The sequence below is a fragment of the Taeniopygia guttata genome, chromosome 15, assembly GCF_048771995.1.
Source record: "Taeniopygia guttata chromosome 15, bTaeGut7.mat, whole genome shotgun sequence".
Taxonomy (NCBI): domain Eukaryota; kingdom Metazoa; phylum Chordata; class Aves; order Passeriformes; family Estrildidae; genus Taeniopygia; species Taeniopygia guttata.
In genome coordinates, this window is record NC_133040.1 from 9345561 (window position 1) to 9372009 (window position 26449).

At 54.2% G+C, this 26449-nt stretch overlaps 1 protein-coding gene across 1 annotated transcript in view; it reads right to left on the reverse strand.

The window, feature by feature from the left end:
• Positions 1–2315: 2315 nt before the first annotated feature.
• Positions 2316–26449, reverse strand: part of MYO18B (myosin XVIIIB) — a 56748-nt gene continuing 32614 nt past the window's right edge. The window contains 11 exon segments of the mRNA XM_030285727.4: positions 2316–3014; positions 4112–5364; positions 10488–10649; positions 11855–11985; positions 16994–17179; positions 17407–17544; positions 18844–18927; positions 20165–20281; positions 20678–20791; positions 24034–24180; positions 26163–26267. Of these exon segments, the coding sequence (XP_030141587.4) occupies positions 4113–5364; positions 10488–10649; positions 11855–11985; positions 16994–17179; positions 17407–17544; positions 18844–18927; positions 20165–20281; positions 20678–20791; positions 24034–24180; positions 26163–26267 (2436 nt within the window). The 3' untranslated portion in view covers positions 2316–3014; position 4112.

Below are 26449 nucleotides of genomic sequence, written 5' to 3' on the forward strand. Positions count from 1 at the left end.
TGCCAGCAGGAAAGCTCCAGGAGTGCTGCAGGATGGCTCTGGACACTCAGTCCTGGGTGATGGCATCGTGCAAAGAAGGAGCCCTCACAGAGATCACTCCTCTGAGGAAGGCTTTCCACAGGCACAGCCACTGGGAGAAAAGAGCAGGCTTTAATTATGCTAATTAGAGCCTTGGCAGTCTCGTTGCTTGGTGCTTTTGCATTTGAGGTGGAGACATTTCCCTTTGCCAGGGTCTGCCCCTCCTGGAGAGGAGGGATGTGGGCACAGGGGTGCTGGGCTCCAGGGGTGTTACCCTCCCATTCCTGCTGACCCCAGCTCCCAGCTGCACTCAGGTGAAGGATCCCAGCTGACTGGCAGCCCTCTCCCTTCTCCAGAGCTGTCCACACTTCCCTCCCCACAGCCTCCATCCCTGCCAGCAGCACAGGGCAAAGCTCCTGTGCCGAAAGCAGGTGAATGTGCTAAAACACAGGAGCAATGGGAATAACTCCTGCCCTCCCACTCCAGGCTATAAATGGCCGTGGTCCTGCTCCTGGCTGGCTCAGCCATCACTTTTGTGTCTGCTGAGCACCCCGGGGGGAGCAGGAACCAGAGCTTTCCCTCCTGTGCTGTGCACACGCCGTATTTTCCACCGGCCAGCGCTGATGGATGGCTCGGTCTCACCATCCGTGAGCTTTGCTCTCTGGCTGCTCCAAGGGCAAACAATTCTCTGGACTCAGCCTGAAACGCTCCAGGCCAAGCATCGTTTTGTCCTGGTTTGTCATTAAAGGATGTGCACAGCCATTCCAAGTGACAGAGCAATTTCCTTTGTGTCCTGCAAAGCAAAAGGAAAAGAAAGAAGTCAGCGTATTACACACAAATCTGCTTTTCTCCCGCAAGTTGAAATAGGAACGGCTTAATTTCCAGCCAACCCAACACTGTAGTAATTCCAAATCAAAGGCTTTGTGTCAAAAGAATCATTTTGCTACAGCCACAAATAATGGGCAATTTATGGCACGTTTGGAGATGAGATTAAAAATGCGCTGCAAAGCGACACCTTGGCCGCTGGTGGTTGTAGGTTGAACTCCAGAAGCCAAAGGTGGGGCAGCACTGAATTCCTGCTCCTCAGTGTCCTTTCTTCAGGTGCCACTGGTGTCCCTCCCCTCGAGTGCCACAGGTTGGCTTGGGGCAGACCAGGGTCCCGAGGGCTGGAGCCCCTCTGCCAAGGAGCCAGGATGGAGGAGCTGGGGGTGCTCACCTGGAGAGGAGAAGGCTCCAGGGAGAGCTCAGAGCCCCTTCCAGTGCCTAAAGGGGCTCCAGGAGAGCTGGAGAGGGACTTGGGACCAAGGGATGGAGGGACAGGACACAGGGAATGGCTCCCACTGCCAGTGGGCAGGAGTGGGTGGGATATGGGGAGGAAATCCTTCCTTGTGAGGGTGGTGGTGCCCTGGCACAGGTTGCCCAGAGAAGCTGTGGCTGCCCCTGGAGCCCTGGAAGTGTCCAAGGTCAGGTTGGACAGGGCTTGGAGCAACCTGGGATAGTGGAAGGTGTCCCTGCCCATGTCACGGGGAGGAACTGGATGATTTTTAAGGCCCCTTCCCACCCAAACCCTTCTGTGATTCCCCAGTTCTGTGAAACCCCTCTGGGGAGCAATACTCACTGCAAAGAGAAAAGCACTCGCTTTTTTTCTCCCAGAAATAGCAGAATCATTAAAAAAGACCAATTTAAAACTAATTAGAGGCAATTTCTTCATCTGCTGCCTTCTTGCATGAGGCACTCATCCTGAAAGGGCCACGTGGGAGCAGAGGGAATGTCACCCTGAGCAGAGCTGCCTCCTGGCAGGCTGCTGGCCCCGCGGAGCTGCCGGGAATGGCCGGGAATTGCTGAGCAAAGCGCTGATGTGAGCCCTCATCCCCAGGCTCCCCATCCATCGCTGACAAGGGAAAAGCTGCTTGCTGCAAGGCTTTGCTTTAAATGAGAGGCGAAGGTGAAGAATACAACAGGCAAAACAAAATGCTGAACAGTGCCCAATTGGCCTTTCAAGCTGCCATTGCCCTGCGGTTGTCCCGGGGGATCCCAGGAGAATGTGTAAATTGGTGGAAATATCCTAGCCAAGGAAATGACTTGGAAATCCCTGATGGAGAGGAGAGATTTGTGCATGGACCTTTATCTTTTTGCCCCAAATCTCTGATCAAGGAATAAGTTTGGATCTCTTCTAGGCAGGAATGGTGAGGCTGAGAAAAGAGGTTTTTGTGGAAGGAGGTGCTCAGCTCTGCACTGCACAGCTTCCACGGACCTGCTCCCACTGTGGGGAAAGGAATAACAAGAAGGGACCTGCATGTCAAAGAAGCAAAATTTTTATTGTGTAAAAACCAAGCAGACATTAAATAGAACCCCCCATTGCCCATGTGCCTTGCATGCCACTGGGATGTGCCCAGGTGTCCCGCACAGGCTGGAGCCATGGAAGCACAGATGGATCCATCAAACACCTGTGGAATTATAAAAGCTTCAGAGCTCTGCTGTTGCTGGGTGTCACACTGAGACCCAAGAGCACCCTGGAAGATCTGCTGAATTTTGAGCAGTGCAATGTGGGATGAAACACCTGAGCTGCAGCTCTGGGTGACAAAGGAGGGGTTTGGTGTCCCTCCAGCTCCCCTCAGAGCAGCTTTCCCAGTCCATGGCACATCCTCAGCACCTGTGGCAGCCGCTGGGTTTTAATTTAAGCACCAACTCCCAAGTCAAACAACTGCAGGAGAACAGGAAAGTCCTTGTCCCCGCGGCTGGCCCTGAGCAGAGCTGCGGCGCTGGGAAACAGGGCAGGAGCATGAGGAAACGAAGACCAAGAAAAGTTTGTAGAACCATCCCATGAGTTTTGTGGAGCCATTTGCAGTCTCTGCTCAGGTGAGGTGGTTCTGCCAGGAGCAGGGAAGCTGTGTGCCCAACGTGGCTCCACGTCACTGTGGGTCGGGGCAAGCTGCTGCGCTCGATGGAAATGAATCCTGCAGAAAGTGGGACGTTGCATTATGCAAATTTGCTTCCTGGAAAGAAATGTTTTATTAACACGCGCTCCCTTCGTGTGTTGGCTTAGTCAATTTGGTCACAGCTTGACATCCGATAAGTTACTCTAAAGGCAATGGTTTTACAAAATGTTTTTCTAATCTATTTTAAACACTTAATTACAGTTGTGGCACATTCATTAGGGACTCTGCTTTCAAACCTGGATTGCAGCAATAAATCCTAATTCTCCAAGAGTCAGTTGCAATCCAAGACATGGCATCCAAGTGGGTGTCAGAGGCTGTGGAGGACTGGGGGAAGGATGTCTGGGCCAGGTGGGAGCCCCATCCTCTAGAGAGGGAACCCCCAGCATCCAGCCTGAGCTGGTTTCTAATCACCACAAGAAACTTGGGCCCCTGAGGAGGGAGCGCTTGGGGGGATGAGTCTGCCAGGTGCTGGGGTGGGAGCTGAGGAATGCTGGTTTTGGGAAACCCAGTGAATTCCGAGCGGGTGCTGTGGACCTCTCTGGGGCTGTCCCTGGCACCAGCAGTGTCCCCACTGCAGCTCTGAAGGTACAAAGGGGGACCAGACCCAGTGCCACACACCCCAAGTGTTACGGTGAGCTCAGGGACACCCTGTACCCCCCTTTCCCCGGGCCTCTGTGGCTCTGATCATGATAACCCCTGGATCCTCCTTCCTGCCCCAACAGGGTTTGCGGGGAGCCAGGAGAGCCCACCCTGTCCAAAACCTATATAGACCCCTGAAACTTCCTGCTCTTTCTCTTTTGCCCCGCTCTCCATGGACACCACAGAATAAAGAGAGCTGTTCCAACTTCCCTGGGGTAAGAGCCTCTTTTGAATACTTTTCCCTCTCCTGGAATTCCTCCCCTCACAGCCCCATATCTCTGAGCTGGTCGGATCCTAGAGGGGGCTGCGTGGAGGGGGGGAAAACTATAGAAATTACACCCGAGGGACACCCTGGCAGCCCTGGGATGCTCTGACACGCCAGGAGGAGCATGGTGACTCCTGCTCTCCTGAGATATCCTCTCCCCAACATCACCACACGCACCGAGGCTCAGGGCCAGCACCCCAAACGTGCCCCACAGCTCTGAGCCCGTACCATCCGTGGCTAGCACAGTTACCTTAGTCTTTGCCCAGATACTTCTTCATGATGCTGCTGACATCGTCCTCCTTCCCCTCGGCCTCGGCTCGGCTCACCCCGCTGCCCTGGGCTCTGCCGCTGGAGCCCTCCCCGGCCCCTCTGGGCCTGCGCTTGATGCTGTCGGCGCTGCGGGAGGACCGCTGGGATCCAGAGGATGAGGATGAGTCCGAGAGGTCTCCAGGCTCTTCCCGGCTGCACTTGGCCGTGCCCTTGGTCTCTGGGCTGCCCGCTATGGCCTCGTCCTCGAAGCGCACGGTGAGGGGCCGCTGCCCGTCCCTCCTGTCCCTGCGGGGCCTGGCCAGGCTGCTGGCGGAGCGCGACTTGCGGATGGCTGGCACAAAATCATCGAAATCAACCTTGGTTCTCCTCTCGTAGTTGAGGGTGGGTATTCGCCAGCTGAAGGGGTCGCTCCCCTTCCCCTCACCCAGCCCATCGCCGGGCAGGGAGCTCAGAAATGCCCCCGGCTCCTTGCCCAGCTCCACGTCCTCCAGCGAGGGCTCCAGGCAGCTCCTCCAGGAGCTCAGCCGCGGCAGCTCCATGCCGGCAGCCGGGGAGCTGGGCCGGCGGCCGGAGCCGTCCAGGGCCGGCAGGAGGGAGTCGTAGGAGCCGAATTTCGATGCTTTTTTCAGCGCTGGGGAACGCGGCGGCTCGGCCGGCTCCGAGGCCATGCTCCGCAGGCTGGAGGAGCGGGTGAGGCTGGCAGCTGCTCCTTCCCCTTGCCCTGCTGGATCCCTCTCCATCCTCCCCGGGGGCTCCTCGGCCGCTGGGGCAGCCCTGGAGCGCCGCAGGGCCGCGGCGCCGGTGGTGCGGTAAATGGGCAGGGGAGAAGCATCCCCCAGCCCCGGCTCCGCTGCCCGCTGCCGCCGCAGCTCCTCCACGTACTCCGAGAGGGCGGCAGAGCTGGGCACCGGCCCCGAGGCCACCGATGATGCCACCGATGATGCCACCGAGAGCCTCCTGCTGCCGGGCACCGGTGGGGACACCGCGCTGGGGATGCGCCCGTCCGCAGCCGGGGAGCCGCCCCGCCGCGGCACCGATGGGGATGTCTCTGCTGTCCTATCCACGGGCTTCTTTGGGATCTCCACCTCCTCTTCTTCTGCCCGAGGTGTGCCATATTCCCGTCTTCTGGCTCCCAGCAGGGGACTCGCTGTCCTCCCCGGATCCGCAGGCTCGCCGGGCCGGGCAGCGCTCCGGGAGGAGAGAGGATGGCTCACCTTGGTGTCTCTGCTCACCCTGGACGACAGAAACCGGGGTTAGTTTAGACTCTGGGATTCCCAGGGACCGGGATGTCATCCAGCAGGGACAATGAGCGTGAAAAGCTGGCATTGCCATGGGAGTCTCGGGATAAACTCACTGCTGCATCCAGCAGTTGGGCGATGCCCAAGGATTTTATCTCAAATAAGCCCAGGTCAGCCAGCCCGGATAATTCCTGGTGTAGAGCGTGTGGTGTGACCAGCTTCAGCTCTGCCAAGCCAGCACTTACCTCCAAATATCCTTTTTCTTGACAGATTACAGCAATATGTAGGATTTATTTTATTTCTGTCAAAGCCAAAGATTATTCACTAAAATTTTATGAAACCAGCTTGCAGCACACCCCTGACACATCTCAATGTTATTGCTGGGCATGTTTCACCCAGGCTGCTGCTCAAACAGGAGCCCTGCAGCACCTGAATTTGGTATTCCTGCACAGTGAGGGGGGATGGCCAGACAGGGCCACGTCCCAAAGAGGGGCTGGTGCAGGAACCACATGGGATCAACCTCTGCTCAGCCCGAGAATCAACACCCAGGCCCCAGCCAGGCTGTCCCTGTCACAGAGATGGGAGTCTGCATTTGCTTGCTGGCATTGTCCCCGCTCCCAGGGACCCCATCACTGCTCAGCCGAGGGAAGCAAGGTCTGGCCTTACCGGGATGTGAATTTGGGAAAGAAAGGAGGAGGGAAAAAGAAGGAACAGGGCAGAGCAAAGCGGCAGGACCCAAACAACAAACGCATCTCTTCGAGGGAGCAGTGTGGCCCTAATGAAGCTTCCTGCCCTGGGAATGCCGCTGTTGCCATGGGAATGGGGTGGGATAATCCCAGGACACTCTGACCAGGCTGTGCTGACCCATGAAATAATTTACATACTGAGATGGGCCGAAGACAAACTCCAGAGCTGGGAAATGTGTGATTGCAGAAGGGAAGGGGCAATGGGGCAGCTCCAGCTGCCTGGTGCCCGCTGGCACAGCACAGGGCACGGAGATGCCCCCCTGAACTGGTACCCACCACCTCTCCCTACTCATTTAACCAGTCTAAATCATTTGATTATTCAACACAAAAGGAATTAAGCAGAGATTTTATCTCCCTGAATCACTGCACCCATCAGGGCTGTCCCGTGCTGACGCTGCCGAAGCACCGCAGCTGATTAATAGTTTGAGCCACTTCAATAGTGCTGGATTTTAGGATCCTAAATTGCATCTTACTTAAATGGCTGGTGTAATCCTTTGGTCAGGTTTTGTACAGAAATTGCTCCATTCATTCTGCACGTTTCCAAATAATATTGTAACCTGTGCGCTGCATGAATGGCTTTCATAAATTAAACACCGGCATCAAGGTTTTTATTTGGGTTTTAAGGCTGAGATAAAAGTGAGTGGAGATGTGAGAACCACTAATGGGCTGTGAACAAGGACTGAACACGCTGTATTTATTGTCCTGTTCAACATAACAGACAGGTACTGCTTTTCTGAAAATCTTCAGAGTCTGAAATGGAGTGAAAGCTGCAAATTGGGATTGTTCCAGCTTCCATGGCTGGCAAGAGCCATACAGCCCTGGAGTCCAAGCAGGAACCTCACACTCTCCATGCCTGGTTTCCAGCCAAAGGCCAAGACTACCCCATCCATCCCTATTTTCTGCACCTATTAAACTGCCAGAGGCAGGGTTGGATGGGATATTGGGAAGAAATTCTTCCCTGGGAAGGTGCTGAGGCCCTGGCACAGTCTGCCCAGAGCAGCTGGGGCTGCCCTACCCCTGGAATTGTCCAAGACCAGTCTGGACAGAGCTCAGAGCAACCTGGGATAGTGGAAGGGGTCCCTGCCCATGGCAGGGGTGGGACTAGATGATTTTGAAGGCTCCTTCCCACCCAGCCATTCCATGATTTGTTTCTTTAACTGTTCCCTTATGCCTACCAAAATTCCCTCCAAATTCATGGCTCATCATCCTCATCCTCATCCTCATCCTCATCCTCATCCTCATCCTCATCCTCATCCTCATCCTCATCCTCCTCACAAGGCAGGACACAAGAAGGAGACAGTCACGCCCCATCCTTCGGCATCCTCTGCCCACCCATAAATCCCTGACTAATTCCCAGCATGAATTCCCAGGGCTCAGAATCACCCCAGGAGGTCACAGGCAGCCCCAAAGGAAGGTTATGCCACAGGAGGCAGGACCATGAGCCCCTCCAGCCCTGAGCAGAGCCCTGCTCCTGCTTCCTCCTCAGGGAAGATGATTTTCCCAGCAAAAGATGCCCGGGAGGCACCTGGAAGCCAACAGAGCTCTGAAATCTGCCATTCACACCAAATCAAATGACATACAACAATAATTAGTGAAGATTACATAGCAATTAGCATGATTACAATTATACCAGTTGAAATAATTTATACAATAAAATCTACACATGCTTTGCAGCACATGACCAGGGCCAAAAGTGTGGCTGGGATGCTTTTCCTGGGAGCTCATAAACAAAGCCAAGACAGCTCCATTTCAGGGAGGGAAGAGAAATTGGCCTCATTTCTGTCAGAAGAGGATTTTCTTGTCACAACGTCATCCACACAAGAGCTCCCAGTTTCCCATGTAATGATTTGCTTCTGACACAATCGTGGTTAAAAATAAATGTGTCGGATCCCCAGCAGCCTCAGGACCAGGGCTCCTGGTTTTGTGAACTAAAGTGGGAGGGGAATTGCTGTCAGGGTGATCCTGGGGTGATGCCAGGGCTGTGGGTGCCCCAGTCCTGCGGGATGCAGGATGGAGAGGCAGATCCTGGGCTGTGGGTCCACTCCCAGACTGCACCTCTGGACAACCTCCCATCACAGCACAACCCTGACCTGCCTGGAAAGGGGCACAGTAAATACATAAACTTTTAAATTGGATTCTTCATAAAAAAAAATCATATTTATTCCAACCCTGCACTGTGTCATATTTATGGAGGCTTAGCTCTGCTGGCCAGCGCTTTGTACAGGCATTTAAATAGCAGAGAATTAAAGGAAACGTTAATCAAAGCTGTCCCTCCTGTAAGCACAGGGGTGACAAGAGCTCCTCGCTCTCCTCTGGCTCTTGGCAGCTGTTTGTTCAGCAAACAGCCCAGATGTGGCGCTGAGCAGCCAACACGAGCAGGACTCGTTTTTCATTACTGGGAACTTGTGTAAGACAAAGGAATCTTAATAAGGAAGAGCTCGTTTCCCTGATCTCATTTTTATTACCTCCAGTCTCATCTCTTGTTTGTTTGCGTTTCAGCCCCTCCTCGCTCCATTTCCATCTTGGATGAGCTGCAGCCAAACCCAGCTCCCACACCAGCACCTGCAATTTGCCCCTTCCCATCCCCAGGACAGAGGGTGCTGGTCACACAGTGGCCAGGGCTCAGGATAATTTGCTTTTCACAAGGGCCACATGCAGCCCAGCAAACCCCAAAATTCCAGAATCGCTGAGGTTGGAAAGAAATCCTGAATCACTGAGTCCAACCTGTGACCAATTCCCACCTTGTCACCTATCCCAGAGCACTGAGTGCCACCTTCCTTAGGGATGGGCACTCCAAACCTCCCTGGGCAGCCCCTTCCAAGGCCTGACCACCCTTTCCATGAGGAAATTCCTCCCAATGTCGAATCTGAAAGCCTGCATATCTTCTACTATAAACCCACGGTGTTTCAGCTCAGAAATAAAATATTAGCCACAATGCCTGTTTTTCTGTCATTCATTAATGATCAGAGTTGGGGCATTTGGACCAATGGCTCCTCAACAGCACTTAGAAAGAGCTTTCTTTATTGTGTAGGGTCCGAGTGAGCTCAGCCCACTGCTCTCAGGGCTCCCACTCATCTCTGGTCTATAGAAAATGTCCCTGTCCATGGCAGGGAGTTGGAATGAAATGATTTTTAAGGTCCCTTCTAACCCAAACCATTCCAGAATTCTGTAATCTCCCCACAGGTCTCTGCCCTGCCTGACTGCTCTTAAACTCTGCCCTGTGCCTCCCCAAAGTGCTGCAGCTCCCCCAGGGTGTTTCCTACAGGGGAAGTGCTCTTCAGAACATCAGTTCTGACAATAGCGATTCTCCTGCACAGGGCAGGCGGGGGCCATGGGGACGGAGCTCTCCAGAATCAGAGAGGGAGATTAACACTAATGTCTGCAGTGAGACTGTGCTCCACAACCCTGACAAATCCTGTCACCTTGGAGCATCTCCCTGCACACCTGCAGGGAGCTGTGCCCAGCCTCAGCCTGGCACCTGCCCTGCTTATGGGGAGAAAAGCTCTAAAAGTAGTGATGCGTGTCCTGAGACACCATCCCTGGGGAAGCAGGGGGTTGGGGAGGCCCCAAATCACAGGGGCTGCAAGCAGGGGCACTGCCAGCCCTGCCCACCCTGAGTTTGGATGGTTGGCACCTTTTCCACCTTCCCTCCAGGGTGAGGATGCTCTCTGGAGCCCACCCTGCTCCCTACCCCAGGACTCCATCCCTGCTCCATCTCTGCCCTCACAAACCTCCAAGGGGATCTGACACCCTCCTCCACCCTCACCACCTCCCTCCACAATGCAGCCCCAGACCCTGATTTACAGAGCTTTCCCAAACTCAAGCCATGTGATTGTTTCACACATGAAACACAAATTTCTCTGTGACACAGAAATGGGGTTTTTCTCTGGACTGGGTGGTCCCTCTGATGGGCACCAATTCAGGACAGGCACCTGGGCACCCACAGAGCAAAGCAGGGACATTTGGGCTGTGCAGGTGCTTGGACCCCTCTCCAACTCTCTCCCAGCCCACCAGCATCATCATCAAAAATTAACATATTTGATATTAGAACAGCAAAAACACATCCCTCACCCTCAGCAGCGAGCATATGGCATACAAATCCTCAAATAGGCTGCATTGCCTCTTTAAATTATCTCCAGAGAATACATCAAGGGATATTTTCCTGCTTGAAGCATGTTTTTGATGTAGTGACTTTCATCTGGTGTTTCACTGATCCTGGCGTGGCAGTGACTGCCTCCCTTGATTTGATGCTTTGACCTTAAACACCACAGGTCCCTCTGAGCTCCGTTCTGCACGTCCCAAGAGATCCCAGAGGAAGCCCCCACATCTCAGCACCCCCCAGGACACCCAGGATGGGCTGGGGGTCCCTCACCTGAGGCTCTGGACGCTGCGGCTGCCGACGGACGGTGCTGAAACGCTGCCGGCCACGCTGGTACCCGCCAGGGACGTCCAGCCTGAGGAGGAGCTCGGCCAAGACTTGAGGCTCTCCGTGGGCTCCAGGCTGAGCACGGAGCCAGCAGTGGAGCAGGCATCCCTGAGGGGACAGGAGAGAGCTGTCAGCTCTGCAGGCACAGGCAGGAGGGGTTGTGGCCCACTCTGATGGCGAGTGGGTGGGAAACTTTTGGAAAATAATGTAAATAATTCTTTATCTCTCTTGTTGTTCACATTGTGTATAGATAAGTTCTGCCACTGTGCGTCCTTCACTGCACACCAATGCTGTGAATTGTTTTCACTCTAGGTCCAATAGAATTGGTTTAGACGAAGCTCTCTATAAAAAGAGCACGCTGCAGGGACCAGGGGAGAGGGGCAACCGACGGCCCTGGGGACCCCAAAGCCACCTCCAGGTGCCAAACTTCCCAGCCCAACTGCAGCAGAGCCGGTGTGGCCGGGGCAGGGGTTGGGCTGAGCCAGCAACATTCCCAAAACAGCCACAGGGAGTGGGGCTGGAGAGCCCTCCCTGCTCCCAGCACGGGTCAGGCCGGGCTCCAGCCCGGGCCAAAAGGAGGGAGCAGAATGGGGAGTGATGCTCGGGGCCGCTGTTCTTGCCAGGAAGCAGTTCTCACCTCCACTGATGCATCGGCTGCATTGGAAATCGCTCTTTTTTGGGAAGCAGTGAGTGTCTAAGCTCACGGTTTCTCTCTCACCCTTCCCTGGTTTAATCAGCACGCAGAGCAAGAGCAAGTGGTGACAAGCACACCTCAGCTTTTTCCTTTTTTTTTTTTTTTTTTTTTTTTTTTTTTCCCTTTTAAACTCATTTCTCTCTTTTGTCTCCATTTGTCATGATGCCCTTTTAGCTGTGTGGCAGAGGGGAAAATTGAAGGGCTTTAGAAATAACACCTGAAAAATGCACTGGAATTTTTTCTTCATTTTTTTCCTAGTAAAACCCTCTACCCAATCACCCAGTTTCACTGGCTCCTCCAGCTCCTGGGGATGATCAAAGCAGGATTTTCACTCAATGAAACCCAGCACTGGGGCACCAAAAAACTGCTGCCAGGGGGCTGCTGTACAAATGGGGCTATTCCCACCCTTTTTGCTCACTTTAAGCTGGGCCACCCGGAATGATTTCATGAGTGACACTTTCCATGAAACCTTCAAAAACACCAAGTTCGTTGCTCGTGCACGCAGCGCAAACACGTCAGGATGAGGACATGAAACTGGCACTGCCCAGTGCTGCCCCTTCCCCAGCACAGAGCAGCTGAGCCCCCCAGCTCCCCCCAGCTCCCCCCAGCCCATTCTCACCTGTCCTCGCTGTCGTCGCTGTCACGCAGCCCCTCCAGGGCCACCTGCAGGTCTGCGATGCGGCGGATGGAGGTGCCCAGGTCAGCCTGCAGCACCTGCCTCACCTCTGCCAGCTCTGCCAGCTGCTGCTCCTGCACAGGGGACACCAGGTGAGGGTCTGCACCTCAGCTGAGACTGCTAAACCATCCCACCCCCACCCCAGTGCTCCCAGTGCCTGTCGGGGCTGGTTAGCTGCACCGTGTCCTGTGGGGTCTGTGAATATAAACTGCATCTTCCAGCACCTTTCAGTGCTTAAGGGGGCCCCAAGAGAGCTGGAGAGGAATTTTGGATAAGGGCATGGAGTGACAGGACACAGGGAATGACTGCCCACTGCCAGAGGACAGGGACAGATGGGATATTGGGAAGAAATCCTTCCTTGTGAGCGTGGCGAGGCCCTGGCACGGGGTGCCCAGAGAAGCTGTGGCTGCTCCACCCCTGGAAGTGTCCCAGACCAGGTTGGATGGGTCTTGGAGCAACCTGGGCTAGTGGAAGGTGTCCCTGCCCATGACAGGGGTGGGACAGGATGAGCTTTGAGGTCCCTGCAGCCCAAACCATTCCAGGATTCACAATCTGACACGACCCACACGTCTCCACGCACCAACATCACCCACCTTGCACACCAAGGGCACCAGCCTGGCCCTGCATCCAATGCTCACCACATTCCAAGTCCTTCCAGCTGGGAAGGAACCCTTCCTGCTGCTCCCAACCATCACAGGGCAGAGAGGAGGGAGCAGCAGGCCCACAGTGATTGAAGCTGCCAGCTGTGAAATCGCCGTGGCAGCGGTGACAAGGTGAGGGATGCCTTGCGACAGGCCACGGCACAGGAGCTGGCACACTGTCACAGTAAATAATGGAAGGGCTGGAATCACCAGGCACACAGGCCCCGGGGGAAGAGCATCTCAGTTCATCAAAACACAAAAGAAACAGCCCTGTTTGGGTCGCACGGTGTCACAGCAGCTCCCGGGAACACGCTGGCACCGGGGAAAAGCACTGTGCTGATGAGAAGTTTTCTGAAATTTGGTGTTTCCAAGGCCTCCACTTCCCTCCTGGCTCAGGCAGAAGGTGAAAGGAGCTGTTTCATCAAGGGAAGTGTTTCATCAAGGACCTGCAGGGCTCAGAACAGGGTGCACCAACCCTGAGAGGAGAAAAGAGCCCCCAGCTCCGGGTGCCCACGTGCCTGGGTTCAGTATTTGGGACTCCAGGAGCACAGAGTGGAGCTGCTGCCTGATAAAGAGCTGAGCCCTTCCACGGGCTGGTAATGACCCAGCTCCTCATCTGCAGGCTATGGCACAAATTAAATATAGTTCAGTGGCTGCATTGCATTCCACTCCTCTGTTCTGCCCTTGTTAACAGGGATGGGCAGAGAGGCACAGAACAGTATCCCCCTACCATCACCCCAAACCCACTTCCTCTGGCCATGGACAGAGAAATCCCCTGGCATGGCTGTGGGAGCAGCAAACAGAATGTCCTGGGGGCTGGAGGGGTCCCCCTGGCTGGTGGAGTCCCCCCTGACCTTGCTACCTTCTGCATGACCCTGGGAATGCTGAGAGGAAAGGGACCTGGGGCTCCACCTGCCACCCCCAGGACATCCCTGACACACACATCTTGTGCCACCCACACTGGTGGCCTCGGGAGGGGGACCTGCAGGGCACTGGGGTGATTTGAATGTGAGTCAGAAAATAGAGCTGACACCGCTCAGCCCCACGTCCCAGCTGTCCCAAATCTCATCCACAGAGACACCTCATGTTTTTCCCTATACCCTACAATTTTCTCAAGGAAAGGAATAATTTTGCCAAAATGATTCCATTTCAGAGGGAAAAATACTGTCTGCATAACACAAATTGACAAGGCCCATCCCAGCACCAGGCCCCTGGCACCCGGGGAGCTGCTGGGCACATTTGACACAAGTTGTTTCTATCTAAATGTAAATCCAAGAAGCTTTTCTCTTTTCACACAGTTCTTGGGCTGAGAACTGACACCCTCACACTGGGCAGAGCTGGTTTTTTGTTTCCTCTGAGCAGAAAAAAGGAGAGAAATAAAGGGGGAAACTCATATTATTGGGCAATCTGCACCATGGACCTGAGGGGCTAAAAGGAACATCCTCTGCCCTTAAACCCCTTTTGGCACCAGCATCTCTGGCTGCTTCCACCAAACCAGTCTGACCATCTCAGAGCCCCTGGCTGATGTATATTTTATCACCAATAAATAAAATATACATTCTTCCTGGCTCTGAATACATTTCCAAACCAGATTCTCCCATTCACACTGGGGGAGAGATTGCCCCAGAGCAAAGGACTGGCTGTGCTGGTGGGTCATAAATCATGATTTTAGAAGGCTGAGGTTGATTCCTGCTGACAGGGAGCCTGGATTAAAGGTTTCCCAAAGACAAAGGGACAGGAGCTCACTCAGTGATGCCTGGCACTCCTCAAACCCACAGGGAGCTGCTCTCAGCTGGACTCCTGAAAAGACTCTGCACATCCCTCATGGAAAGGGATTTCTAAACCATCTTCTCCTTTAGAGGCTTTTTTTTCCCCCAATTAATTTTGTCTCAGAATTATTTGAAGGGAAGTTAAAAGGAAATAAACAAAACGAGCCGTGGGACTCCAAAGGATTCCCAGGCCAGCACCACGTCCTTGTCACCACCTCGTATTTTTGTTTGTGGTTCTGCTGTGACAACACCACCTTTGCTCGCTCCCATCCACCTCGAGTCAAGTGTAATCTAATTAACCCAACTTGGATCGCTTTTCTTCTAATAACTCAGTGTGCACCTGCGGAATTCATCCATCATTATTATTTTTAATTAAGCAGTTAACTCGCGGCGCTCTCGGAAAGTTTGAAGTGACAAAATTTGCGGAGTTGAAGGCTGGGGTGAGATGGGGCGAGCACCGTGTAATTGGTGTGTGAGCAGCTGATGGATTCCTGAGGAATTTCCTCTTTTCATGGCAAAGAGGAATCACAGCAGCCCTAATTAGCGCATTCGAAGCCGAGTTTTCACTCCTGGCTCCTCCATCACCTGCCCTCACCTCTAAGGACCGGCTGCCTTTGATGAAAATTGTCCTTACACTTCCTCAAAGACTTGGCTTCTCAAGTTCATTGGAAGCGTCAAAAAAAAAAAAAAACCACACACAAAACACACACAAAAAAAAACACCCACAAAAAAAGTGTGGTAAGTCCACAACCTCACCACCGTGTATTTAAATAAGTTTTCTAAAAATTGTTAGGAGCAGAGCATGACTTAAGTAATGTCAAGTGAATAATTCAGGCTGGATTTATAATTGATGGGGGATTTAGCAGGAGCAGAGCCATAAGTGGCTTTCTATTAACTATTGATGCTCCCCACCAGGCTCCCGACAAGCTGGGCTGGGCTCCTCGATCACAGCTCTGCCCCACGTTTTATTTAAGTGCTCTTAAGAGGACACACAGTCTGGGGGATGCCTCTGCTCCCAGGAATGTCACAGCAGTCCCTGGAGCCAGTTCCCATGGAGCAATCACCATGGGAGAGCTGGGATGGGGAGGTGTGTCTGGGGGAGCCCAGCTGCTCCTCTCTCCAGAGATGATCCCAAATATCTGAGTGCCTGGATAAACCCAGAGCCCTCAGTCCTGCCTCACAAGTTCAGCTGTTTACGGGGTTTTGTGTCGTATTTGAGGGAGGTGCCTCGAAATTCCCTTCCAGACCTCTTTGCACACTTTATCTGGGAGAACACAAGAGTGCAAAGAGATTCCTGTACCTTCCTTCACCCATCGCTCACATCCCCACATGAAACATTCAGAAAGCTTCTAAAAATACAGGCGCAACACCAAAAATACAGCAAAAAGAACCCACCCCCATCCCAACAGCCAGAGCATCCACGTTCCAAACGCTGCCCTTCCAGCAGAGCTGCAGCAAACACCCAATGTCACAGCACCCACAGCCTCAGGGACCCACAGGGACCCACAGGGACCCATGGGGATCAGGGACCCACAGGGACCCACGGGGATCAGGGGGCCCAGAATGCCCGTGGCACCTCAGCAGAGCCTCTCACTCCACCTCTCATGGCTCTGCAGAGCATCAGAGAGCTTCCATGCCCAGGGGAGGCTGCTCTGGCAGCCAGAGCAGGCAGGGCAAAGCCTGACCCTGGTGCAGCAAGAGGATTGGGAATCATTCACACCATTCCCCTCAGGAAGGCTGGCAGCCTCAGGGCAGAATAAATCCTGAGATCTCCTTGATAGCTAACTAAAAGATTATTGATAAGATAACTGCTCCTAATTCAGCCCTGCTGCCAGCAGAAGTGCAATATCTTTCAATTACCACCCGGGAGTGAGGCTTTCCCTTGGATTACTGGAAGAAACAACATGAAAAGAGACTCTGGGAAAGGGCTGGGAAGTGAAGGTGAATCTATTTTTGCTGCTCTCCAAAGCCAGCTGGGGCTCTGCTCGCTTGGAGTGGGTTTAGCTGCTGGTTGGCACTGTCTGAGCTGCAGCCACGGGGGTGGTTTGGCAAAGCCAGGAGCTCCAGGAGGATCTGGTGCTTGGGCTGAGGCTGGCACACCAGCCCTGGCACACCCAGCCCTGTGGCCAGCACTCAGCACTCAGGGGCTACTGCAGGGCCAGGGCATTTCCCACCCACCGTGGTTCTGCCTGACATGAGGAGAATCAGCATGAGGAGCTGCAGGAATGACCTGAGCAACTTGGAATCACGGATTCATCTAGGATGGAAATACCTCCAAGATCATCCAGTCCAACTGGTACCCCAGCATTGCCAAATCCAGCACTAAACCACATCCCCAAGTGCCACATCCACAAGTGAACTGCATTTCTATGAGCAGGGCAGGCAAAGCCACCTCCTTCCCACAAAAAAAAAACCAAACATGGAGCAGAGTGACTGTCCAGGCTCCCAGACCAACCACGGAGAAAGGGAACATGAGGGTCCCCAAGGACAGCTTTGCTTCAATGCTTTGGGGCTGCAGAGAGATGCAAAGCAATTCCCTGCCCCTCCCAGAGGAGCAGCCCAGGACCACAAAGGACCACACAAAAATGACTTTTCTGGAGCCCTCAGACCAGCTCAGGGGTTATGAGGGGTCACCTCCATCTGCCCAAAGCCCGGGAGGAGCACCCCCTCACCAGCTCCATGCGCCGGCGGCTGGACTCCAGCTCCCTCTGCACCAGCTCGTCCATGTCAGCCTTCATCTCCTCCATCCTCCTCTGGTAGTACCTGGTGTTCTCCCTCTCCCGTGCCTCCGACTCGGCCGCCTTCTCCAGCTCCTCTCCCATCTGGATGATGCTGTCCCGCAGGCGCAGCACCAGCACCTGGGGTGTGAGGGGAAGGCGAGATGTTGGGAACCTCCCTGCCAGCACCAAGCCTCTGCTGGCTGTCAGAAACCCCCACACAGCGAGAGCAGCGGTGCCACGAACCACCTGGGCTGCCCCAGCCCCCACCTGTCCCTCCCAGCCCTTCCCAGGTGCTCCTGTCCCCGCAGGGGAGGCGGTGGCACTGCCAGGCCTGCCTGGCACCAGCGCAGGTGAGGAGGGGGTACCTCGAAGCGCTTCATCTGCACGGCCTGGAAGTCCAGCTGGCTCTCCAAATCCCGGATCCGAGCTTCCTGCCGGCTGACGATGGAGCGCTCAGCCGGGCACTGCTCCAGCTGTGCTGCCCTGGCCTGAGCTGCCTGCAGCTGGGAGAGCAGGGGCTGTGTCAGCATCCCCCAGCCCCTCTGCTGATCCCCTCTGCTGAGCCCTTCTGCTGATCCCTCTGCTGGACCCCTCTGATGGACCCCTCTGATGGACCCCCCTGCTGATCCCTCTGATGGACCCCTCTGCTGATCCCTCTGCTCATCCCCTCTGCTGGACCCCTCTGCTCATCCCCTCTGCTCATCCCCTCTCCTGGACCCATCTGATGGACCCCTCTGCTCATCCCCTCTGCTGAACCCCTCTGCTGAGCCCCTCTGATGGACCCCTCTGATGGACCCCTCTGCTGATCTCCTCTGCTGATCTGCTCTGCTGGACCCCTCTGCTGATCCCCTCTACTGGACCCCTCTGATGGACCCCTCTGCTGATCCCTCTGATGGACCCCTCTGCTGGACCCTTCTGCTGGACCCCTCTGCTCATCCCCTCTGCTCATCCCCTCTGATGGACCCCTCTACTGAACCCCTCTGATGGACCCCTCTGATGGACCCCTCTGCTGATCCCCTCTCCTGGACCCCTCCCCAGTCCCTCCCATGCACTGGGGGTCTCCGCTGGCCCCTGAGGTGATGAGGCCAAGCATTTCCCTCCCTCCCCAAAGAATTCCCTGCTGTTAAAGGCACACAGAACAGGCCTGACACTGATGTGTGGCTTTGAGGAGAACCAGGGACACGTGGCTGGGGCTCCTTTGCTTTTCTCTTCTCACAAACTCTTTGAGGACAGCAGGCGTAAAAATCCACAGTCTTTGTGGAAAGCTGCCTGGACCAAGCTGTTTCCTCAGTTCTTACACTGAGATCTCCAAAGGAGACTGCCCTTTTAGTGATCCCGGTACAGCTCGGGTTCACATTTTGAATCTGACCTAAAACTGGGGGAATTTGTCTCCTTTTATCCGGCCTATCTCCAAAGCACCACCCGCTCCACCTCGGAGGGGGCGAGTCCTGCTTCTGATTCCTGGGCAGCTTAGCCACGCTCCAGTAAAGCACTTAACTTAATGGGATTACTCATGTGTTTAAAATTAAATCCCTCACTCCAGGAGGGTTGGCACAGCCACAGAGGCGAGGGGGCGCAGCCCCTGCTGGTGCCCACCCAAGGCAGCCCCGGGGTCAGCCCATGGCAGTTCAGCCAGGCAGAGGGAGAAGCCAGGCTGTAAATCCCAAGAACTCTGCCAGGAAAAGATTTCTGCAGCCTAAAGTCCCACTCCTCAGCAGGGATGCCACAGGCTGGGCAGGAATTACCTTCTCCTGCAGGAATTACCTTCTCCTGCAGGAATTACCTTCTCCTGCAGGAATTACCTTCTCCTGCAGGCTCTGCTTTTCCTTCTTCACATCCTCCACCTGCGTCTGCAGCTCCCGGATCTGAGCGATGTCTGTGGCCGACTGCAGAAACAGAAAATTTGGAGTGGGAGCAGCAGGGCTCAGAGCAGAGGGCTGGTTCCTGCCTGAACCTCCTTCCACTGGGACAGTGAGCTGCTCCTGATGGAGCTTCATTCTCCCAAATCATTGCAGCTTCCCTTAATTTTGAAACAAGTATTTGTGGATCGGGACAGAAACCAGGTTGTCCTGGCTCATTGTCAGCCTGGCCAGCCTGCCCCTCTCCCATGGGAGTTTTGGGGTCCCTCAGCTCCCAGGACAATCCTCTGGGAGAGCCTGACATAGTTTGGATATGGCAGTGAAAGCCCCAGGGCTGTCTGGCAGCACTTTTTAACCTCTGCAGGAGGAAATGGTGAAAGGAAGAATAAAAGCAATGAAGAGGGACAGCTGTAGGATTCCCCAAGTGTTATAACTAAAGGAAAAACACCTCTCGAAAGAAGATCAGAAATTGCAGGTGAGAGGAGCTGGTGCTGTGAGCCTTCCCTTCCTCCTCACAGCATCTCTGTCCTGGGGTCCTCACCCCTCTGTGCACCCCCAGGTGTGGGAATCCAGAGCTTCCCTCTGGCTGCCCTGGCAGGTCTGGGACCCTGGCAGGGGGTCAGGAACCCCCCTGTACAGAGCCCCGAGAGACACTGTCTGTGATCTCTGTCCATGGAAAAGAGTTTTCAGTCTTACAGGATGAATTACAGGCTCTGAGTGTTTGATATAAGTAATAATTAAGTGTGGCACGGGTGCAAAAGTAAAATTTTAGGATTCTAGATAAGGGGTTCAGAGGGGACAAGATGGAGGAAATTGGGTGTGCCTTGTCCTTTTTCTCCTTCTTCATGCCCTCCATGTTTCACTGTGGTGTTGGCATTTTTCTGTTGGTTTAGGCTGGGGACACACTGTCCAACGTAGGTGACAGATATTGGCACGTTATTGTAAATCCAGCACAGGTAGTTTCTGGTATTTAATGTTTGTACCATCCCACTGAGGGCAGAGCCCCACACGCTGCCCTGCAGGACAGAGCTGCGGCAGGGCAGCAGAACATGTTAGAGATAAACAGAATAAACAACCTTGAAACCAGCACAGACGAATTATGGCTTCTTCTTTGGCAGTGGGGCTGAAAAACAGAGACTTTCTACAATCTCAGAATCATCAATACCTCAGATTCCGACACCCAGGGGCCACCACCTGCTCTGTGCCAGCCTGCAGGGCTTTCTGAGTGCCCTCGCAGGGTTGGAGACGCTGCCCCAGCTCCTACCTGGGCAATCAGAGCCTTGTGCTTCTCCATGAGCTCGTTCAGGTCTTCCTGGTCCTCATCGATGCGTTTCAGCAGGTCGGCTCTCTCGTGCTGCAGCTGGAACAGCTGCTCATCCACCTGCAGGAGGATCCACAGCACAACAGGTTCATGGAGCCCACCAAATCCCCTCTGGGATGTGCTGCCAACAGCCTCCAGCCCATCCGAGAGGCACAGCAGGCCATGGGATGCTGCTCCCTTGCAGGAATTTTGTCCACCCATTAAATCATCAACGGGGGCTGCTGTTTGCAAACAGTCCAGGTGATTTAGTGAGGAATATCCTTGGAGACTCAACAAATACACTGGGACATATTGTAAATATCCTCCACGTGTAATGAACACCGCGAGGTGATTTATGAAACGCTCTGGTAGTGGCTGATTTAGCAAAGCAGCTGCTGATTGCTGCCAAACCCCCCTCCCCGAGGTGGGACTGTGCCCTCCCACCTGCCCTGCCCTGGAACAGCTCCGGGAACCCACCAGGGTCTTGTTTCTGCTGAGGGTCTCCAGCTCGGTGTGCAGGTTCTCCAGCTCCAGGGCTGCTGTCTGCTGGCATCTCTGGGCCTCTGCACACTTGGCTTCACTCTCTTCCAACTGGGAAAAGTTGCACAGGATCATCATTAAAGGAGCAGAAACCACATGCTGATGGTTCTTGCCCCCGTGCCACACAGCCACGTTTATTTCCACTTCCACAGAGCGTTTTTCCCTGCTGAAGAACACAGAATCTCCACTTTTTATAACCCATGCTGCTCCTCAGCTTGTCTGCTTCTGCTTTACAGGGCAAGGAAAGCTTCCTTGGCACCTCCCAGGACAGATCCCAACACCACTGAGTGTCCTGGTGAGTCCAGCAGCCACATCCTCCCTCTTCCTCGGCGAGGCAGAGCCGAGATCATTAATTTGCAAAATTATGTGAATTACACGTAATTCCTGATTAGAGCAATTCATGATTCGGGGGTTTGCAAATGGGCTTTTCACCGTGGCGTAAATTGCATTTGCAAATACACGTGGAAGATCCCATTTATAAACGCTAATTTGCTCTGGGGTTTTACAGCTCAGCCATTAAGATCACAACCATCTTCAATGGGCTGCAAACATCTGGAAGCTGCGGCGCCATCCCAAAATCTCCCCCCTTGCCTGGGCGGAGGAGTTGTCGTAGGCTGTACCTGAACATCCAGTTCCTTCCCCTCCCTGCTCGTTGGGGTTTCTTTCTTTTCTCCACGAAAAAAAGAAAAATAAACCCCTCTGCTCACTGCTCATTTCCTGTGCCTAGTCCTGGTTTCCCTGTGGAATTCTAGGGAGCAACGGGAAAAGCTGCACACCATGGTGAGAGTTTGAGAATTATTTTTTTTCTTTTTTATCTCTTGCCCTCAAAAAAAAAGAAAAAGAAAAAGAAAGGTGGGGGGAAAAATGGAATAATATAACTGGAGCAATCCTCAGCTCACTTCCCTCCACTGTTTGGGGAGATTGAGAACTCACATTAGGGAAGGAAGAACTTTAAAAAAGTATGTGTGCTTTGCTGGGATGAGTTGAAGGTGCCACTCAGATCAGCTCCTGGTTTTATGGCCTTTCCCACCTGTCCAGCTGCTCCAGAAACAGCTGCATCCACAATCATGGATTGGCCTCTTCCCTGCCACAATTCCCACCAAACCCCTGATAGCTCCATCAGGCAGAAAAGCATCTCCAGGACCCCTCATTAAACATCAGCTTCCAATTCACTTCGTGTAATGGAATTTTCCCACTTGGGAAGAATAAATTGAAATTCCCCCCAAAAAAATGCATAATGTATGAAGTGTGGAACAACATTAGTTTGCTGTGAACACCATCTGTTAAATACCTGCATAAAATGGATGCCTCAGCCTTATTAAGAAACAATGCTGCACTTCCAGCCATATGGATTTTGATTAACGGAAATGTAGCATTTTAGCAAAGTTTTTCTTCTCGTGTAGGTCCGTGGGCTGGTGGTAGGATGCATTGGCTTTTGAGAAAGTCGTCATGAATGCCATTAGAAATTGTTTCAGTTTAAAGGACAGAATAATCATGTGGCATTTTAAACACACGCAGAGTCTCAGTGTTGGTGGCACAGCAAAAATTCCACATTCCCAAAATCCAGGCTGTTTGCTTTTCTTCAAACACAAGGGAGGCGAGCACAGGCCATGGAGTGAGGGAGTCAGGGATGGACTGAATGGAACCACAGGGACAGAGAGTGACCTTGCTGTGAGAAGTGGGGTGTGCAGGGAGCAAGAATCCCAGAATCCCAGAGTCATAAGGGTTGGGAAAGACTTCCAAGGTCATCAGGCCCAGCCTGTGCCTGATCCCCACCTTGTCACCAGCCCAGAGCATTGAGTGCCACATCCAGGAATTGCTTGGTCACCTCCAGGGATGGCGTCTCCAAACCTTCCTGGGCAGCTCCTTCCAGTCCCTGACCACCCTTTCCATGAGGAAATTCCTCCTGCTTTCCAACCTGACCCTCCTGTGGCACAGTTTGATGCAGTTTCCTCTCCTGTCCCTGTTCCCTGGGAGCAGAGCCTGCTCTCCCCAGCTGTCCCCTCCTGGCAGGGAGTTGAGCAGAGCCAGAAGGTCCCTCCTGAGCCTCCTTTTCCCCAGCTCCTTCAGCTGCTCTGTCCATTACTTTACTCTCTGGAGTAAGGATTTACTTCCCCAGCTCTATTCCCCAAGTGAGCTGGGCATTATTCCCCAGAGAGATGGGGCTGGGCATGAAGGGATGGGCACGGGATGGGCAGAGGAAGCACCTCAGCATCAGTGTAAGTCCCTCAGATCAGCACATGAAGGGACCTGAGGGCAGGGCCCTGCCACATTTCCCTCCCACCAGGGACTGGGAAAAAATAAACAGGGGCAGTGAGATTTGGGAAACATTGAGGGATTGGGAAACACTGAGGGATTAATGAAGCCCAGCACTACAGCACTGGGTCAATAATATTTAACAACACAAGAGTGCAAAAAATGGCCATTCCCCACTGTGGCCTGTCCCAGCCATGGCCATCTCCTGCCCTGGACATCCAGGTAAGTGCATGGACACACCTCCAGCTCCATCAGGCCCAGCTCACCTTCCCCTTCTCCCTCAGCACAGGTGGGAGCAGCTGCTGCTCACAGCTGTTATTTATGCACAGCGACCCTCCCAATTATATTTGGATGTTGCTGGGATTGCTCGTACCTCCAGATTCTCTCGTTTCCAGGGGAAATGTGCAGAACAGATCCATTCCTGAGTGGTTTCAGAGGGCCAGCAGCTTTAACTGACCCCCTGCTTGGCACTTGGGAATACACGGCCCACAGGGGGATGGACATCCCGTAGTGCCCCTGTCCCACAACAGGGCATCCCACTGGGCTAGGAGCTCACCCTGGGGTCAGGGATGTCCCCAGTGTGGTGGCACAGTGTGGTTTCAGAGGGCCAGCAGCTTTAGCTGACCCTCTGCTTGGCACTTGGGAATACACAGCCCACAGGGGGCATGATGTTGGAAAGGATGGATACGCATTCCCCTACAGCATCCCACTGGGCCAAGCGCTCACCCTGGGGTCAGGGATGTCCCCAGTGTGGTGACACAGAGCTGGCACAGAGCTGGAGCCTCTGCCCAGGTCGCTCAACACCGCTGAGCTCAAACCCCGGCAAATCCCCCCCATCCCTCTCCCGCTTCCAGCATCCCTATGGCAACGCCGCCCCAGCCCCGGCCGTAGGAGACGCGCAGAAACGCGCCAAACAGAAGGTAATTAGCGGGGAAAAAAGGCAAAAACACTTCACCAGCGTTGGCTTAATGACAGGGAAAGCGCTGCTTTTCCGAGGAGGCTCGGCCAAAGCGGGGGAGCCGCAGCTCCCTCCCTACCTGCCTGCGGAGCTGCTGCAGCTCCTGCCCGCTGCCCCCGGGCTCGGCCGGGGCCGCCAGCAGCAGCTGAGCATCGGCCAGCAGCGCTCGGCTCCTCCGCAGGTCCCGCCGCAGCCGCTTCTCCACCTCGAAGTCGCGGTGACCGATCTAAGGAGGGGACAGAGGGTGTCAGAGCCCTGCTGGTCCCCCAGAACCTCCATCAGGCTTTTCTGCCCCACCCCAAGGTGTTCATCGCTCGCTTAGGTCACCACTGAGTGCTACTTGAGCATCTCCAAAGTGTTCCATGTATTTGCCCATCCCTGGTCTCCACGGGTCACATCCCCCCCAGTGGCCACCCCTGTGGTCAGAGGGACAGCCTGGCCACACAGCCACAAGGAGTACCTTAAAAAACCCACCCTCTACCCTCCCCTCCAGAGAGAGGGAGAGAGCAACCATGGTTACAGGGATAAAGGAATTAGAAAGCCACCAAATAAACAGGGACATGGTTTCAGTGCTTGATTTCAGCGTAACTGAGGTATAAGAACATTTTCCATTTAGGTTGTTTTCCACGGCTCTTGTTGCAAACCCCTTCCTTCTCCTATTTTCTGTTCACTGTCTGAAATCAACTGTGTGGATTTGACCTTGTAGCCTGGTTTAGAGCTGGCTGGAATTTGCTGGAACAAGAAATCATTGGCATCTCCATTTCCTTAATTAGTTTCCTGGGTTGGCTGTTTTCTTCCCATTTTTTAATGAACTGTCCTCTGCAAGCCAGAGGGTGTTTGCAGCACCACCACTGCTGCTCCCCTGCCATCCCTCCAGCTGGATCCCGGACACTGCTCACAACATTTTCCTGGTGCTCAGGGTCTGGCCACAACCACAGGGGATAAATTTGGTGCCATGGCTGGAACCAGCTGCCCCCTCCCACCGCTGCAGCCCAGGAGTTTTAAGTGACAAAGCCAGGATTTGATTTAATAGCTGCTGCCAAGCTGTGGTTGTGTCTCACAGCAATCCCAGCTGCATGGCCTCATCTCCCCTTCCCTTACACCAGGACTGCCCTTGGGGGGCTGGGGGCTGCCAGGACAACACCTGGGGACTGTCCTGGAGGGAGAAGGGGCCTTTCCTCCTGTCCCACCCATCTCAGTTCCCCTCCACCGAACAAGCAGATCATGTTGGACTGCTGTGATAATCCCCTGCTTTGATACAGCATTATTTATTGTGACAGTTCCCTAAACATTTTCTAAGCCAGGAGCAGGAGGGTTGTGTTGGATAAGCCTCATCAGAACATTTTGTGTCTGCTTGAAATACTCCCCCCATTCCGGTGCTGCAAAGATCCCAGATTCATCCCGTTTGATGAACTCCCAGGACTGCCAGGGCTGCTGAAATGGTGAAATCCAGCTTGTGCCAACAGCCAGAGGACACAGGGCTTGGTTTCTGTGCCAAGGCAGCGTGGGGGTGGGCAGGAGGCAGGGGGACATGTGGCAGATCCTGCGGGCTGAGCTCTGGGGAGTGCTGGGGTGCAGCACCACAGAGACAGTGACACTGAGCTGGTGCCATCCTCAGCCCTGGGCAAAGGGCCAGGTGGGACCTCTCTCAGCCACCAGAGCTCTGGGATGGCCTCCAGGTGATGCCAAGGGATGCCCAAGGAGGCTGAGTCCAGCCCCTCACCTGCTGACTGAACAGGAGCAGAGCTGGGTGTGCTTTATTCCAGTTGCTGCCACAGACTCATCAGAGAGGGAAAAAATTATTTGTTCACCAAATGTGCTTGAGAAATAATTCCTCTGCAACGAGCAGGATTGGATAAACTGCTTTTCGAGGCACTTGGATGCACTCCAGTGCTAGTTTGACTCATGAAACACCAGGGAAAAGCAGACACCTTCCCCTGCTTGGATGAATTCTCCCATACAAAAGGGAACAATTCCCCTCTGCGGGTCCTTAGTGGGACCATGCAGCTCCTGTGTCCAACACCTCCAGATCCCAGTGCCTGCTGTGCCTGGGTGGCATTTGGGAGGGAGGAGGAACAGAGCACCATGAGCAGCTGCACGTGCACCAGCACCAGGCTGCTGCTCCAGCTGCTCTTGTTCATCCCCATCCTGTTTTTAGGGCAGGGGATGGCCCACGAAGCAGCCCCTGGGAGGGCACTGCCCCCTTACCTGCTCACACAAGGTGCCAATGAGCCCTTCCAGGTCCTGCTTCTCGTGCAGCACCATCTGCTTCTGCTCGTGCTCCTGCTCCAGCTGCATCTCCAGCTGCCGGAGCTGCGTGGGAGGAAAACCCAGCCACGCTCAGTGCCCGGCCACCCCTCGAGGTGCCAGCAGGGCAGAGCCACTGCCACAGTGGGGGTTTGGCTTTCCCCAGGAGAGGGAGTGCACCGAGGTCTCTGCAGCCAGCCCTGGGCACCAGGAATGGGCCATGTCCCCTGGAGCACCTCCTACCCCCG